Source organism: Sarcophilus harrisii, chromosome 2 (assembly GCF_902635505.1).
Source record: "Sarcophilus harrisii chromosome 2, mSarHar1.11, whole genome shotgun sequence".
NCBI lineage: Eukaryota > Metazoa > Chordata > Mammalia > Dasyuromorphia > Dasyuridae > Sarcophilus > Sarcophilus harrisii.
The window spans coordinates 431,537,149-431,552,599 of record NC_045427.1 but is presented as its reverse complement, the minus strand read 5'-3'; the positions used below and the strand labels follow the sequence as shown (position 1 = coordinate 431,552,599).

General features: G+C 38.3%; 2 protein-coding genes across 15 annotated transcripts in view; one reads left to right on the top strand and one right to left on the bottom strand.

Annotated features, from left to right (window-relative positions):
- RPRD1B (regulation of nuclear pre-mRNA domain containing 1B) overlaps positions 1-11,463 on the bottom strand; it is a 77,730-nt gene extending 66,267 nt beyond the window's left edge. For 3 of the 9 annotated variants that reach the window (XR_004232209.1, XM_031954063.1, XM_031954065.1), the window contains exons 1-2: positions 10,840-11,461; positions 7,247-7,376 (exon numbers count right to left, since the gene is read on the bottom strand). Coding sequence is in view for 8 of the 9 variants with exons in the window: in XM_031954063.1 (XP_031809923.1) it covers positions 7,247-7,376; positions 10,840-10,990 (281 nt within the window). In the remaining variant the exon portion in view is untranslated. Of the gene's footprint in view, positions 1-3,849; positions 3,917-7,246; positions 7,377-10,839 lie in introns of those variants that run through there. The other 6 variants (XM_031954068.1, XM_031954070.1, XM_031954066.1 and 3 more) reach the window with 5 other exon arrangements.
- Positions 11,464-11,517: 54 nt separating this feature from the next.
- Positions 11,518-15,451, top strand: part of TTI1 (TELO2 interacting protein 1) — a 44,958-nt gene continuing 41,024 nt past the window's right edge. For 3 of the 6 annotated variants that reach the window (XR_004232208.1, XR_004232207.1, XM_031954061.1), the window contains exon 1: positions 11,537-11,628. The gene's annotated coding sequence lies outside the window, so the exon portion shown is untranslated. Of the gene's footprint in view, positions 11,629-15,451 lie in introns of all 6 variants that reach the window. The other 3 variants (XM_031954062.1, XM_003757008.4, XM_031954060.1) reach the window with 3 other exon arrangements.

Genomic DNA, 15,451 nt, shown 5'->3' with positions numbered 1-15,451 from the left:
TTTGGCATTCAAAGCTCTTCCTAACATGGTCTCAATTTACACTTCTATTCTTAGTACGCATTTCTTTCTTAATCCTCCCTCACTCATCACATGGTTAACATACAGGCCATGGCACACAGGAGACACTAAATCAGAGGTAGGGAACCTTTTTTCTGCCAAGGGCCTTTTGGATATTTATAAAATCATTTGCAGGCCATACTAAATTATCAACTTAAGAGAATTCAAGCAATGAAAGGTTGTTGTACCTAGCTTTCCATGCTCATTCATCACTTGCCTTAGCAGGTGATTTCACAAGCTAGATGGTCCCCACTCCATACTAAATAAATGCTTATACCCCTCCTTCTCTCCAACATAGACTCTTCCCCCCCCCCCCCCCATTCTTCCCATCTTACCCTCACAGCCATTATATCTCCAGCCATCTTCTCCACTACCAGGTGCTTCAGCAACATTAGCTTTTTTAATGCTCTTCATACACAATACTTGCTATCATACCTATGCGAGAATATACTTGTTCCTCTACTTCTGCTCCTTAGAATTATTTCTTTGAAAATTTTAAGAACCACTTTCAAAGAGACCTTTCTTTTTTTTAATAGTACTTTATTTTTTCCAAAAATATGCAATGATAGTTTAACATTCACTTTGCAAAACCTTGTGTTCCAAATTTTGCTTCCTCCTTCTCCCTACCCCGTTTCTTTCCTTAAGTCAGCAAACAATCCAATAGAAGTTAAACATGTACAACTCTTCTATACATATTTCCAAACTTGTCATTCTGCATAAGAAAAATCAGATCAAAAGTGGAAAAAATGAGAAAGAAAAACAAACAACAAAGGTGAAAATATATTTGACCCACATTCAGTCCTCCATAGTTCTGGATGTGGATTCCATCACAAATCTATTGGAATTATCTTAAATCACCTCATTGATGAAGTCAGGTACATCACAGTAGATCATCATATAATCTTGTTACTGTGTATAATACTCTCTTGGTTCTGCTCATTTCACTTAGCATCAGTTCATGTAAGTCTTTCCAGACTTTTCTGAGATCAGCTTGCTCATAATTTTCAGAGAGGCCTTTCTTGACTCCCATCACAGCTGCTTGATGTTTTCTGTCTCTCCCAAATTACACAGCAAGTGACTATTTTGTAAATGTCAATAGCTGTACATGTTTGTGAGTCCCAGAAGAATGAAAGTTCTGTGACAGCAGGGATGTTTTTGCTTTTATTTTGTACCTAAATAACATTATCAGGCACTCAGTGCTTGTATTTTATCTGAAGTCTCTTAACTAGCAGCTTTTCTCTGCTCTTTACAAGAGTGAATATCTAAACAATCTCTCTAGCCTTAAAAACAACAACAAACCCTTCACATAACACTATCATCCCCTCAAATTATCATTCAACATATCTTCTTTCACAACCAAACTTTTTGGAATCTATACATTTTGCCTCCAATTTTTCCACTCTTCAATTCCTTGCAGCTGGCTTCTGATCCCATCATTAGACTGGGATTGCTCTCTCTAGGGTTACAAGTGATTACTTAATTGCTAAAGACTCTTTTCTCAGTCTTCTTCCTCATCAGCCTCTGTAGATACTCTTCTAGACCTTCCTCCTAGATATTCTTCTCCCTTCCCCCCTAAGACATTGCTTTCTCCTGATTTTTCTCCTTGTGTCTGATCATATTCCTTCTCAAGTTCAAAATTCTTCAGGAACTCCCTGATGCATCTTAAATTAAATACAAATTCCCTTGTCGGACATTTAAAGTTCTAGATAATTGGCCCTACCCTATATTTCCAAATTTATTTCATATTACTCTATTCTATACACTAATCAAAATAGTCTCTATTTCCTGTTACTTTTTTCAATCCTCATCCTTCTTGACCTGTCTGATTTTGACATTGCTGATAACCTCTCCTGAATATTCTTTCAAATGTTTTCAATTCATATACCCTTTCTAGATTCTTTCTCTCTCCTACCTTTTTTTTATTACCCAGTTACCCTGAAAGTGGATGTTCCCAAAATTCCCTTCTGAGCCTTCTACCTTTATCTATAGTTTAGATATAGATAACCATGTCAACTTCCAAGGTTTAATTATCATTTCTATAAAGATGACTCACAGTTCCATATATAGACCTCCAATCTTTCCACTGAGCTTTAATCCTGTCAATGAAATCCTATAGCCAAACTCTAGATCACCCAAAATTGAACTCATGTTTACACCAAACTTTTCCTTCTTCCACATTTCTTTATTTCTACCAAAAGTAGCACAATCATCACCATTCATCTAGTCTTTTGCTTCCTTTGTATCCTTAGCACTAAACATAGCACTTAACATAAAGGAAGCAATTAATGCTTACTGAGTGATCCTATATATCTATTAAGTTGCCAAATCTTGCTATTTCTACCTTCAAAACTATTCTCACATCTAACCCCTTCTCTCCAATCACTCCATTACCACTTTGGTTCAAGTTCTCATCAACACTGATATTATTGCAACAGTCTCCTAATTGTTCTCCTGGCCACAAACCTTTTCCCATTCCAAGCCATTTTTATAGATAGAGCTGCCAAAGAGATTTTTCTTAGACTCAGATCTAATCATGTTACTTTCCTTATTAATAAACCCCAATGCCTCCCTCTTGCCTATGGGATACAAATATAAATAAAGTTTGGCTTTAAAATCTCTTTTGAACCTAGCCCCAACCTATCTTTTCAATCTTACTATCCTTCCACCCTCCAGGATCCAGCCAAACTGACCTCCTCTCTGTTCTTCATATCCAACATTCCATCTCAGATTTTTATATCTTTATACTAGCCACCTTCCATGCCTGGAATATGCTCCCTCTTCATTTATGTCTCATAAGAATCTCTCTTCCTTCAAGATTTAGCTCAAGCATTACCTTCTACATAAACTGATAACTTCCTAGATGTAATCCTAATTAAGCAGCTAGTAGTGAAGTAGATAGGGTGATGGGCATGGAATCAAGATCTGAATTCAATTCTGAACTCAGACACTTAGTAGCTATATATCCCTGGGCAAATCACATAATCTGTCTGCCTCAGTTCCTTCAATTATAAAATGAGACTATTAATAACACTTACCTCATGAGGCTGTTGTGAAGATCAAATGAGATATTTGGAAAAGCACCTATAACATAGTACCTGGCACATAATAGGTGTTATATAAATGCTTGTTTCCTTCCTTCCTTCCCTCTATAAGTTTGTTATTTTAATAAATGAAAATAATTAAGAATATGCTGGGGTTTTTACATGATAACTGTCCTCACACAGAACAAAATAAAGATATTCATCTAATAACACTATGATTTTGTAACTATTTCAGTTGTGGTTTCAGCACTGATAAGTAGTTAAAATCCCCTACAAAGCATTCTAACAAATACTATGTTGAAAAGTGACTGTGAAAAAAAATATTAAAATAAATTGCTGCTCTTGAAAACTGAGGACAAGGAACCAAAGACTTTCATAAATATCAGTCCAGTTCTATGTCCTCTGATCTCCAAAAGTATTTATCATCATCTAGACCATTTAGTATATACTACCCAGTATTATTCTTTTTTGTGGATAAGTGGGGAAGGAGTACAGAGCAAAAGTACTACACTTTAAATGACAACCAATACAAATGCTTATTGTGTGCTATAAGTATACACTGATGATAAAAAAGTGAGACAGCCTCTCATCCAATGAGTTTGAATTCTACAAGGAGAAAACAATAGGCTAACAGATAATACAAGAGGTACACAAAAAATACAGTGATTGGGGGCTAGAGATGCTAAAAATTTGAGGGAATCAAAAAAGTCTCTTACAGGAAGTAGCACTTGAACTGAATCTTAAAGAATACCTGGGCTGAAGTCCTATCTTTGTAAACTCGGATAAGCCACTTCCCATCTGGGTCTCAGTTTCCTCATCTGTAAAATGAGGGAAAGGGACTAAATGTTCTTCCACCTCTGACATTCTATCATTCCATTTATCTTTTTACATATAGGATTTGTTCTCCATCTTCTCCTTCACACTCTCCACCTCCCAACCCTTGCAACTACATGAATACAGGGACCATTCTTTATACCTCTTTGTATTCCCAGAACTTTGAATATTCAATAATTATTTATATGGTAAAACTAGAAGGGTACTTAGAGATTATTCAGGTTAAATTTCTCACTTTACAGATAAGGAAACTAAGTAATGATAAATGCTAATAAAAATAAAAACTAACTCTAAATGTAAAATAATGTTATCTTCTAGTCTTTCAGATACAGGAACTTAACAATTTTAAACAATTCCACTTTATAGATCACCAATTCTCATTCTGATTTGAGATGACTGTCATTACTGGGCGTTTTTGTTTTTTTTTTTTTTTTTTATGATAATCAAATGTAGACTATCAACTGAATTAAACAATCAACTGTTCTGCATAAAGTCATCACTGTAAAACTATAAAAAGAGAATAGGTATAGTTACCCGTACAATTGAAGTTACAAGGTGACCTTTTTAATCACAATATAAACTAGACTATGAGCATGTCCAAATCAATTATTAAGTTACAAAAGAAGGCAATGTCTTCAAATTTTTATTAATATTGAAAAGACAACTGAATAGGGAAATGGATAATAGCACTGAATATGAAGACAGCTTTTAAAAAAATTTAGAAAGAGGAAATAAGAAATACTGATAGGATTCACTTCCTCACATAGCTTTTGGACAACTTTAATGCAGTATCCATGGCTTTCTGATGACTGATGAAAAATTATTTTGTGATTATTTTGTGTCCCTTTCCTTGCCCCTTTTAGAATTTAAGGCTGGCTAGTTTTTGCCTTTTGTATCCTCAATATCTAGCACAGTAGGTACTAAATGTCTGATTTTTTAATGGAATGGAATTTTAAGGGAATGGAATTAATGGAATTTCATAAGAGTTAAGTAGATAAAATTTTATTTCCAATATTTCTCTCTAAAAAAGTAATTATTTTCCAATTGTGGTCAGCCTGATCACTTCATATAGGCAAATGCTCTAGGGATTGCCTCTACCTTCTAAAATATATCATATAAGTTTGAAGATGGGGCACATTCAACTTCTAAAGCAATATTCCTTATTTTAAGACCTCCTATGCCATTCCAAGTATTACACAGCAGTGTGTTCAAGAAGAAACTGGAAAGACCCAATTTTTAATCATATAAAAGCTAATTAACAGCCTTTTTCTTTTTTTAGTGTCATCAATTCTGAATTTAGCTTTCCTATGGAAAAGAAAGAAAAACAAGTTATTTTATAATATACTCAAATATTTTTCTATTTTTTTTTTTTTTAATTCCATCTCATTTCCTTTTTCTGATGCTATTCTTCTGGCAGAGAGAAGAGGATTTTGGAGGTGTTTTCTGGTTTGGCTTGGTTTTGTTAATGTCAAGCAATGTTTCACTAAAGAAAGGCCAGATTCTGCTTTCTCCAGTTTCTCTTTATGAAAAAAAATCTATAGTTGAGTGCTTAACTAAAAGATGCATGTTTGTGTTTCCTAAACATGTTCTAAGCCATGAGAAAATACTGACACAAGCAATGATTTTCCTTCTAAAATCTTAGATATGAAAGTACGCTTCAAAATTCTTAAGAGATGTCAATTTCTCATGAAAATTTCCTTCATTCAGTCCCAATTTTCCTGACTCCCCTTTTTTTTCCAGGTATATTTCACAACTACATACTAGTATTCACAACTACATACTAGTATTTATTAAGTTCAATCAAATTATTTCTAGATCCAAAATATCCTATGGTATTTTTACCAGATTCAAAGTCCTTTGTTGACCATTTAAAGCTCTTCACAGTCTTTCTACTTTTTTCCCAATCTTTTTATTTTACTATGTACTCAGAGGCCCAGAGATATCAGTCTACTTGCTGTTTCTACATGATACTCATCTCTAATTTCATACCTAGAATGTTCTCCCTCAAATCTGCCTCCTAAGACTCCAAGGCTATCTTCAAAACATAGTTCAAAAACCACTAACTGCAGGAGGTCTGTCTCATTCTCTCCAGAAACTGCTGGAACTTTCTCTCTGTAAGCTTACCTTCCATCTATTCTATATGTATCTTATACAAAGCCAATTTTTATACATTGTTCCCCTTTAGAACATAAGTATCCTAAAGTGTTGGAATCCTAGTGTCAACTCAACTTGAAACAAGGTGAAAACTCAAGGGTGATGTCAGGGTCCTGGTGTTAACTCAACAGAATTGATACAGTGCTTGTTGGTTCACACCTTAGAGTAAATCCTTGCAGGGTGATGGGTTGCTAATACTGATACCAAGCAGAGAGATAGGCCTGAACTAACCGGATCTGAACTTTTATCATCTGGCTGCGATTTTGGAGTAATTATTTACTTGTAACTGAAACTAAGGCTGCCTCCAGAAAACCTCCCTGAGAAATCTGCTTTCTCCCAGAGAGAACTATTATTATTATTTTAAAGAAGAGAAGAACACCAACACTAAAGGGCAGGAATTATTTTAACTTTCTTTATAACTCTACACTTGACAAACTGCCTGATATAGAACTTAATAAATGTTTGTCAAATTTCTTGTAACATCTTTTTTTTTTTTTAAATCACATGTAAAATCATTCAGAAGGTCACTTATATTACTACATGGAGCATGCTACAGTGGCTTTTCAACAAAAACAAACGGGAAAAACTTATCAAGACAATACTAGAACCAATATCAATTTTGCAAATTAGTAATCATTGTTTTGCTGATACTGAAACAATACTATCTTTAGTAAAAAGAAAAACAGATACTAAATAAACTTTGTTTCCTGGAAACAGAGCAAGTATACAAAAATGGAGATACAATTTATTTCTTTTTATTAGGGCACCAACACCAAAACTCCTCTTAGTAAAAGGACTATCACTTTGCATTCTTATCTTTATGGAAATTTAAACTAAATGTTATTTAGCATATTGTAGTTCACAAGTTAAAAGCTCAATAAAACTCAAGTAAAATATGACTTTGAGAAAATTAAGATAAGTTGTTACATAATTGGGGGAAAGAGATCCTTAGTAATAGTATCCCGTATGTTATGAATTGAATTTTCATTAATGTGCCAAAATGTTTACAAAATTGGGAAAGTCTTAAGGAATTAGCTTGAGGGAAGACCATGGCTTCTACAGCTACAAATATCCTGAGAAAAACACACAATTTTCAAGTAGTGAATGGTTTCATACAATGTAAGGAAAGAATTATAGAAGAAAAAGGCAAGATAACATACCTGGCAACATGGGAAAAAGCATCCACGAGGACAGATTCAAATTCCCTAGTGAATTCGGGCCCTTTCCTCTTACTGTTTTGGATGACATCATTTGCTAAGTATAAAAACGTAAGCTTTCTATTTGATTTTGCTGAAAGAAGAAAAGAAAATACTTTAACTTACATTCTAACTATGGTATTTCTCATTTCATGATCAGTTTCTAGTCAAAGTCTACTTACTATATAACAGAATACAAACTATATCTTTGTTAGAGGTCAAGGACTGTGTATTTAACAAACTTCATAGAATATAGCAGCAAATGCACTTAAGATACCAAGGCTGGCCTAAAGTAAGCATAAAAGAAAATAACTGTCTTAATTTCTTCATGAAATAAATTAGTATCTATATCAAATGCACAGTTTAAAAATACTATCTTAAGAAAAGGCCTAAAAAGTTGAGAATTCAAAAATCTGATAGCATGCAACAAAACAAAACCTTTGAATACATGAATATAATACAAGGATGAACATTTCTAACTTTTGTTGTTAATTACTATATGTCCAGAAGAAAGAAACTAAATCAGATGTTTCTTATTTCAAAATTCCCTTGTTGTTATCCATGAAGTCACTGTTAAATTTTTTTTCTAAACATTTTTTAGCCACCAGTGCAAAGCAATTGATTCTGTAATCCAACAGAGAAACCTCTAAAAGATGCATTCTTTATTTCAAATGCAAAAAATATATTAATGCTATGTTACTGTACTAATACTTAAAATTTACACATATGAAACCAGGAAAATAAAAATTATGACTCCCACAAAACCCATAATTCTTTTTTTTTTTTTTTTTAATATGTAGTAGATGCAGTATTTCCTATTTATTCTTTGTGGTATCATATATTAAACCATAAAAACTTCATGCAGTATGACTGAGTTACAGTTGCTTTGGGGAACATTACCGAATTTCCTGGCTTTCGTACATATAAATTCTCAACCATAAAGTTGCATCGTCACAGTTTTTGGTGAAAGTTGTTTCTCTGTTTGTTTTAAGGAATAAATAAAAGTGTAATCAGATATCTGAGCACACTAAGTTTTCTTCAATGCCAAAATACCTGAACTCTAATGTATTATATTTCAACCTTTACACGATTTACAAACTAGTCTTTGCTCCATTTTTCTTTCCTTTTAATAGGCACATAGCATGCAACACTCAGCAGTTATAAGATATATTTTCAAATATAACTATTGAGAATAACTAAATCTTAAATTTGGATTTTTAAAAAAACACAACAGTTGAAACATTTTCCCAAATGCTCTTATTTGATCTCAGTTCCAATAACCATCTCATAACAAGTCAGATTAACATATAAGAAATTTGATAATTTAAAGGTACTTTAACATTTTAATAATTACATAATAATTACACAAAAATGGATTCAATAATTACTCCCATTATTGTGACAAAGTTGTGAATACCAGAGAAGGTATTTCTTTTTGTACAACTGTTTTGGGAAACTGGAATAAATCCATAAATACCCATCTGTACTGATATTAATCAACAATGAATTCAAAAATAAGATAGCCAATTCTCTTTAAATAAAGGTTTACATATTTCACATGCCTTTTCTTCCAAAATCCAGAATTCAAATAGCAAGATACTGTAGAACAGTGCCATAGCAAAGTAGAAACAATTACTATATTTGGAGTAAGATCTAGGTTCAAATCTCAGCTTTGCTAACTTCCTGCCTTTGCAATCTTGGACAAACCATGCATCCATAATCACTCTGACATTCTTTGCAAAATTAGAGTGTTAAGAACAAGTGAACACCAAATTTCCTTCAAGTTCTAACTATAACTCTATGAATTGAAATTTTTCCAGCACTTGAAATTTTTAGACAAGAAATCAAATACTTTCACTGCCTACAATGACAATTATTTATTTTCACCATCCTTCCAGCCAAACTATTATGATATGCTTAGGATGAAAGATTCTTTCCTTCCTCAAGCTATATTCTATATCCCTAACAAGGAGTCATGTATATAAAGAAAAGTCATGTCAGAGGATAATAGACCTTGGGAATTACTGGAACAGTAAATTTTCTTTAAGCCCAGATCATTTAATCTGTCTTTCTGTTCCCTTCCTCTCTCTTCTACTCTTCTACCACACTCTCCCAATCAGTCCATTTGGTTGTTGGACAGAGACAAAAAACTGGAGACTTACTTTTGAGGTTCTGAGACCAGGCAATACCTTTTAAAGATGTTGTTTCAAAAGCATTTTAAACAAACTACAATAGAGAAATGACTCCATAAACTAAAGAAAAAAATAAGATTACAAGAGAAAAATAGGAATATGCACTAGGTAAACAGAAATATTTCTGTGAATGAAAAAGCAATAATTGTGGTCATGTAATTTTAAGGCCTTAAAGAGGTACTTTATAAGGAAACAATATCAAATTTGGAGACCTTGGAAATATATGCTCCTAAATGACAAACGGGTGGGAAAGAACAGAGAAGTAGCATCAAAATCTATCACAGAACCCCTACTGATGGTTTAAGCTTTGAGAAAGGCACAATACTTTACCTGCAGGAGCAGTTTTAAAATTATGACTGATATGACTACGACTATAGCAACAACAACAACAAAAAATCCCTGGCACTAAATATCTAATTTTAGCTATTTCCAGGAGTACCTCAATATGAACATATGCCTGCAGGGTCCTTCATCAACCTATAAAAAAGATGCTAGATATCCAAAAAGGTAGAAGTAACGGGGCGGATAAATCAGGAGGTTCCTCCCTCTCAAAAGAAGCATTTCAGGTCTGCCTAAAGGATAAAAAAAGTATAAGGGGCAAAGCGGAGGGAGGATACTTGAAAGCAAAAAAAAAAAGGCATGAAAGAAGTTGTGGGGGGAAGCGCCGCGGACCGGCTGAAGCGTGTGAAGTGGTGAGTGACAGCGGCAATGGTGGAGATGGACTGAGAGTTAAGAAGACCTAGGGGTGTGCATGAAGAGTGGGGAGTTAGTCCCAAAGGCCGCAGAAGATCGGCAGGGGCCCGCAGGCACGGTGGAAGCCTGGAGAGACGGGCAGATTCCTTGGAGGTCTGGGACTGGTCCGACGAGGAGGAGCTATTGTACAAAGGCAGTGTGTGGGCAAGGAGGGCAGGCGGTGGCGGAGACGGAGGATGGGGGAGCGGGACAGGCAGAAAGAGACGGTGGAGAATGCGTGGGGGTGAGGATCAGAAGTGCTGGAGTAACTTCTGCCGTTCTTGACCCCCAACTCTAGGCCAGCGGCGGTCAGAGACCCGGCGGCTGACAAGTCAGACCCTGTAGGGGAAGTTAGGGGGGCCAGGGCCAGACACGGGGGGGGGGGGCGCTGAAAGACTGCCCCCACCCAGCCCGGGGCACGGCCAGTAGGCGCTCACTAATGCCCGCTTCAGCTCCGACGGACTCAGAGGAGGTAGAAGATGGGAGAACTCCACACGGAGAGTGCTGCGCCGGGGGTTTCCCGGCGGGTGGGGTAGCTCCGGGCTTGACACAAGCCCACAGAGAGGACAGGGCACTGGGGAAGGAGAGCCACAAGCGGGACGCGCGGGCCCGAGAGCCCCGCGGGATACGCACCTTTGCGGAGCTCGCGATGCCACACGGAGACGATGGGGCCCGCGTGCTTGCGATGGTGGATCAGCCACAGCGACAACGTCTGGACGCTCTGCTGGGAGTTACTCAGCTCCGAGAGTTTCTTCTCCAGAGCGGACTCCGAAAAGGAGGACATGGTGGTGGGAGGGAGGGAGGACTGGCGGGCTTCCGGGCGAGGAGCACGGGGAGGCGGCAGGCGATGGACACGAGACCCGGGGCCAGGTCGGGTCTGAGATGGACCCGCTAGACTGACTGGTTGGGTCAGGCCGAGGGCCTGAGGGGCTGAGGCCTAAGGGGCGGCCGAGTCTCCTCGGTAACAGCCGCCTCCGCCGCCGCCACAAGATGGCCACCTGACCTCTAACCCCGCCGAGAGGGAGGGTAAAGGGCAAGGGCCGGCGCGGAAACCGGAGGGAAGCAGGGCGGGGGACAGGCAGAGGGCCGCTAAAATCTACCTTGGGCAGATTTTCCCATATCTTCTTAGAAAGCAGCCTAAAAGAGGAGGGAGAAAAGAAGGGGGTGGGGAAGGGTTAGGCTGGGACCTCCTACGGAGTTACCGGAAGGGGCGGGTATCGCTCCCTGGCGCGCGAGCTCACTGACTCTAAGGTGGTCCCTTCCCCCCCCCCCCCCCCCCCCCCCCCCCCCCCCCCACCCGCGCCTCCCGCCCCCCCCCCCCCCCCCCCCCCACGTCCCGGGACCTTTCTCGTGCTTCGGCGCGCTGTCCTAAACGTCACTTCCGGGAAGGAGGCGACTGGTGGGAAAGGCTAAAAGTACCAGGTAAGGTAGAGTGTGCCGAGCGGAAAGAAGGACTTTCTCCCCAAAGCAAAAAAAAAAAAAAAAAAAATGTGTTGCGAACTGGGAGGAAAGAAATTAGAGACTATTTCTCTAGCGGGGGGAAAACCCAGCATGGAGGCGGTTATTCTGCCCTAGATTCCAGAGCGCTAGTCTTAGAGCCTCGCTTTTGTCGTGCGCGGGACCGTGGATGCGGCCACTTCCTTCATCGCTGACAAGCCGGAGGGAAGGAACCTGGCTTGGGACCTTTAATCGGTTTGCCTTCGCTGAGATCAGTCAGAGAGAGAGCTTAGCTTAAAAGGCCAAATCCCCCACCGCATCCGGGGCCATCCCCGGTCATTCTGATCCATCCGTACCTGGCCCCTGAACCCGGACGCTCCGGCAGGGCTCTGTCCCCTAAATCCGGTTCCTTTGCATGCCATGGCAGCCCCTCCCGGGTGTCGTGGTCGTCTTGATTGAATTATTTCTCCCTATTGATATCAATCTGATTATTGATTGATTAGATCTAGCCGCAGTTTGGGCTCCCCTGCCCCGGAACTACTTTTCTGTTTAAGTAGCCAAGGGTGGAAAGGACCAGCCCGTAAATATTTATTAAGCCTACTCATTGGGAACCCGTTTAGGATCTTGTTGGTAAAAATCCTGGAATGGTTGGCTGTTTCCTTCTCTAGATCATTTTACAGATGAGGTAACTAAGGGGAACACCCTTAGCACCTATGCTAGGTACTGAATACCCAGGAGACCGAAGGAAGCAAAAGATCAAAGCGGAGTTTACACGTAAGAAGAACTACAGTTTACAAGGAAAAAGTTTACAATGAGAAGTTAATAATACTACGTGCTTCTCTTCAGATGGTAAATTTTAGTAATAATAGTTTAGCAAACAGGATTGCAAAGCCTTTTACAAATATCTCATTTGATCCTCGGCACATCCCCGGAGGTGGGTGCTGTTCTCATTCCATTTTCAGGTGAGGGAATAGAAGGAGAAGGAAAGATTGAGATTAAGTGATTTTCTCTGGATCACACAGTAAGTGTCTGAATCTACTCGAAGTTCAGAATTCTTAATCACTGTGCCCCCAAGCTACCCAAAAATGCTATAATTGAAATGTATTATCCTTATTTCTATACCTTTTCTACCACCCCAAATTATATTCTAATAATATCCCTTTCACTGTGATCATAACAGGCAATTATTTGACAAGTCATAGTTTACAAAACCCTTTATTCACAGCAGCCCTATTTTTCACAAACAGCCCTGTAAGGAAGGTAGTAAAGGTGTTATTTCCCCCAATTTACAGATAGGGAGATGAGGGCCCAGAAAGGGTAATTGATTTACCCACAGTGTCACACAGCTAATAAATAAGGAGTCTGTCTGTTTTAGGCTAAATACAGCCTTCTTTCCTAGATAGCACACTTGTTTGCCTCCCATCTCAGTACTAACCTCTTCAGCTTTCCCCACATAGATTACTGTCATTTCCATTTCTGCACCTTTGTTCATATGGTAACATTCCCTCAGCACCAACACAGGTCTAGAAAAGAGTCTCTGTTTTAACAGTTATACAGGTGAAAAAAATGTCACCACTATTAAATGTCAGAGAATTAAGATTTTGAATCCCAGCTTTGCCATTTATATTGTTTGGTTAGTCTTTTTTCAGTTGTACCCTACTCATTGGGAACCCATTTAGGATCTTCTTGGTAAAAATCCTGAAATGGCTTGCTATTTCCTTCTCTAGATCATTTTACAGATGAGGAAACTAAGGGGGCCAGGGTTCAGTGACTTGCTCAGGGTCACCCAGCTAAGCAATGTCAGAAACTGGATTTGAACTCAGGGAGAGGAGTCTTCTTGATTCCATAACCCTGCACTGTAGCCACCGTATCACCCAGGTGTTCTGCCATTTATATTAACCTATTCATTTTATATCTTTGTTCTTTTTTTCTCATCTGCAAAATTAAGAAGTTGGATTTGGACGATTTCTTAGACTTTTCTAGCCCTAAATCCTGGGATCTTTGAATATATAATTTCCCTCCTTCCTAACTATCTGGACTTTGGGGTCTATCTCAAATCTTATCTTTTCTATGAAGCTTTCTCCTGTGGCTCTGACTTAGAATGATATGGATCTTCTTCTAACTCTACCATCCCACCACAGTGCTTTAGTTTTTAGATCAAACTTAACTTCTATTTCTCAATACCTTTTTTCCTTTTAAATATATTTAAATATATAACACATTTTTGTTATATAGGTAAAAGAGATAACATTTGTGCTCCTCCCAAGCACTGAGAAGGTGCTTATCAAATTAGTGATATCTTTAGTCCTAAGGACTTTTGTGAGTCATTCCACTTCAATAAGCATATATCAATGTTTACATTTTACATGGCCTTGTTTCTTGGACATAATTTCGTCCATGAATGTGTCTTTGCTCAATTTAAGTCTGTCCAGAGATCAGTGATGATCTTAATGGCCAAATTTTATGGCCTTTTCTCAATTCTCATCCTTCTTAACCTCTCTGCAACTTTTGACATTGCTGATCACCTTTTTTCATTTTTTTCTTTTCATCTTCCTACCTGCCTTTTCAACCTATTTTATTGATTGTTCGTGTAGGTCATGCCTCTTCTCTCAATATTTTGTCTCATTTGATGATCTCTTCAGCTTTCATTAGTTCAGTTATCATTTCTATGTAGATGATTCTTAAGTCAAGTCCAGATTTCTCTTCTGAACTCATCTTGCATCATTAACTCCTACTTCAACATTTTGAACTGGATCTACTATAGGTATTCCAAATTCATTTTGTGTAAAGCAAAGCTCATTATTTCCCCAAACCCTAATCTTTTTCCAATTTCCCTTTCATTCTCAGGAGTACCACTACCCTCCCAGTAATTTAGAATTATAGCCTCAATGCCATCCTCAACTCCTTTCTCACACTCATATCCAATATTTGCTATATACCCACATGTATTGGAAATATATTGGCTATTTCTGAGTCTCATTATTTCTATCTTTATAACATCTCTCTTCTATGCCCCCTTCCTTCCATTCACATAGCTAATACCTTAGAGAAGGCCATCATCACCTCATGCTGTTGGAATCTTTACAAAGTGTTAAGCCATTGGAGTTGATTTGATCTTTGATATTTTGGGCCAGAACTTGAAACAAGATACTAAGTGGAACTGATAGAAACAATGCTTGTGTTCCACACCTTTAGAGAGTTCACAAGTATCTAAGTACTCAATGGAGTTCACCCCTTTGAAAGAATGCAGGGCTTAGTATGGCTTAGTCCGAATTCACACCTCCCTTAGGGCCAGAGAGCACTCTGGGAGATAACCCAGAATCCCTCTCCCTCCAGAAGGCGGAGTTAACTTTTGGGAGATCACATATATAGGGAACTCTTGGAGCTTGAGTTTAGTTCTTCTTGTGGGACGTACTTGAGTTAGTTACTTGAGGAGTTACTAGAAACTCCAAGAGCTCTCTCCGACTCCAAGTAAAACTCTCTCTCTCCAGGACTATTGCAGTAGCCTTCGGATTGGTCTTCCTGTCAAACTTTCTGCCCCAAATTTTTCCTTGACAATTTGGCTCTTTGTCTTTCCATTCTCATTACTCTTTACTCTTCTTCAGTACACTGTGATAGCAGACACTGGCCTCATTGCTATTCTTCTCAGGATACAGCATCTTCAGATTCCTTTCCTTTTCATTTCATTTTTTCTTACCACTTCCAGACTCAAACCCTTTCTTCAAGACCCAGTTCTACCCTCTTTCAGCCTGTTCTGCCTTCCAGGTCCCCATTTTCTTTCCCCCCTCCACACTACAAGTGCATTCCC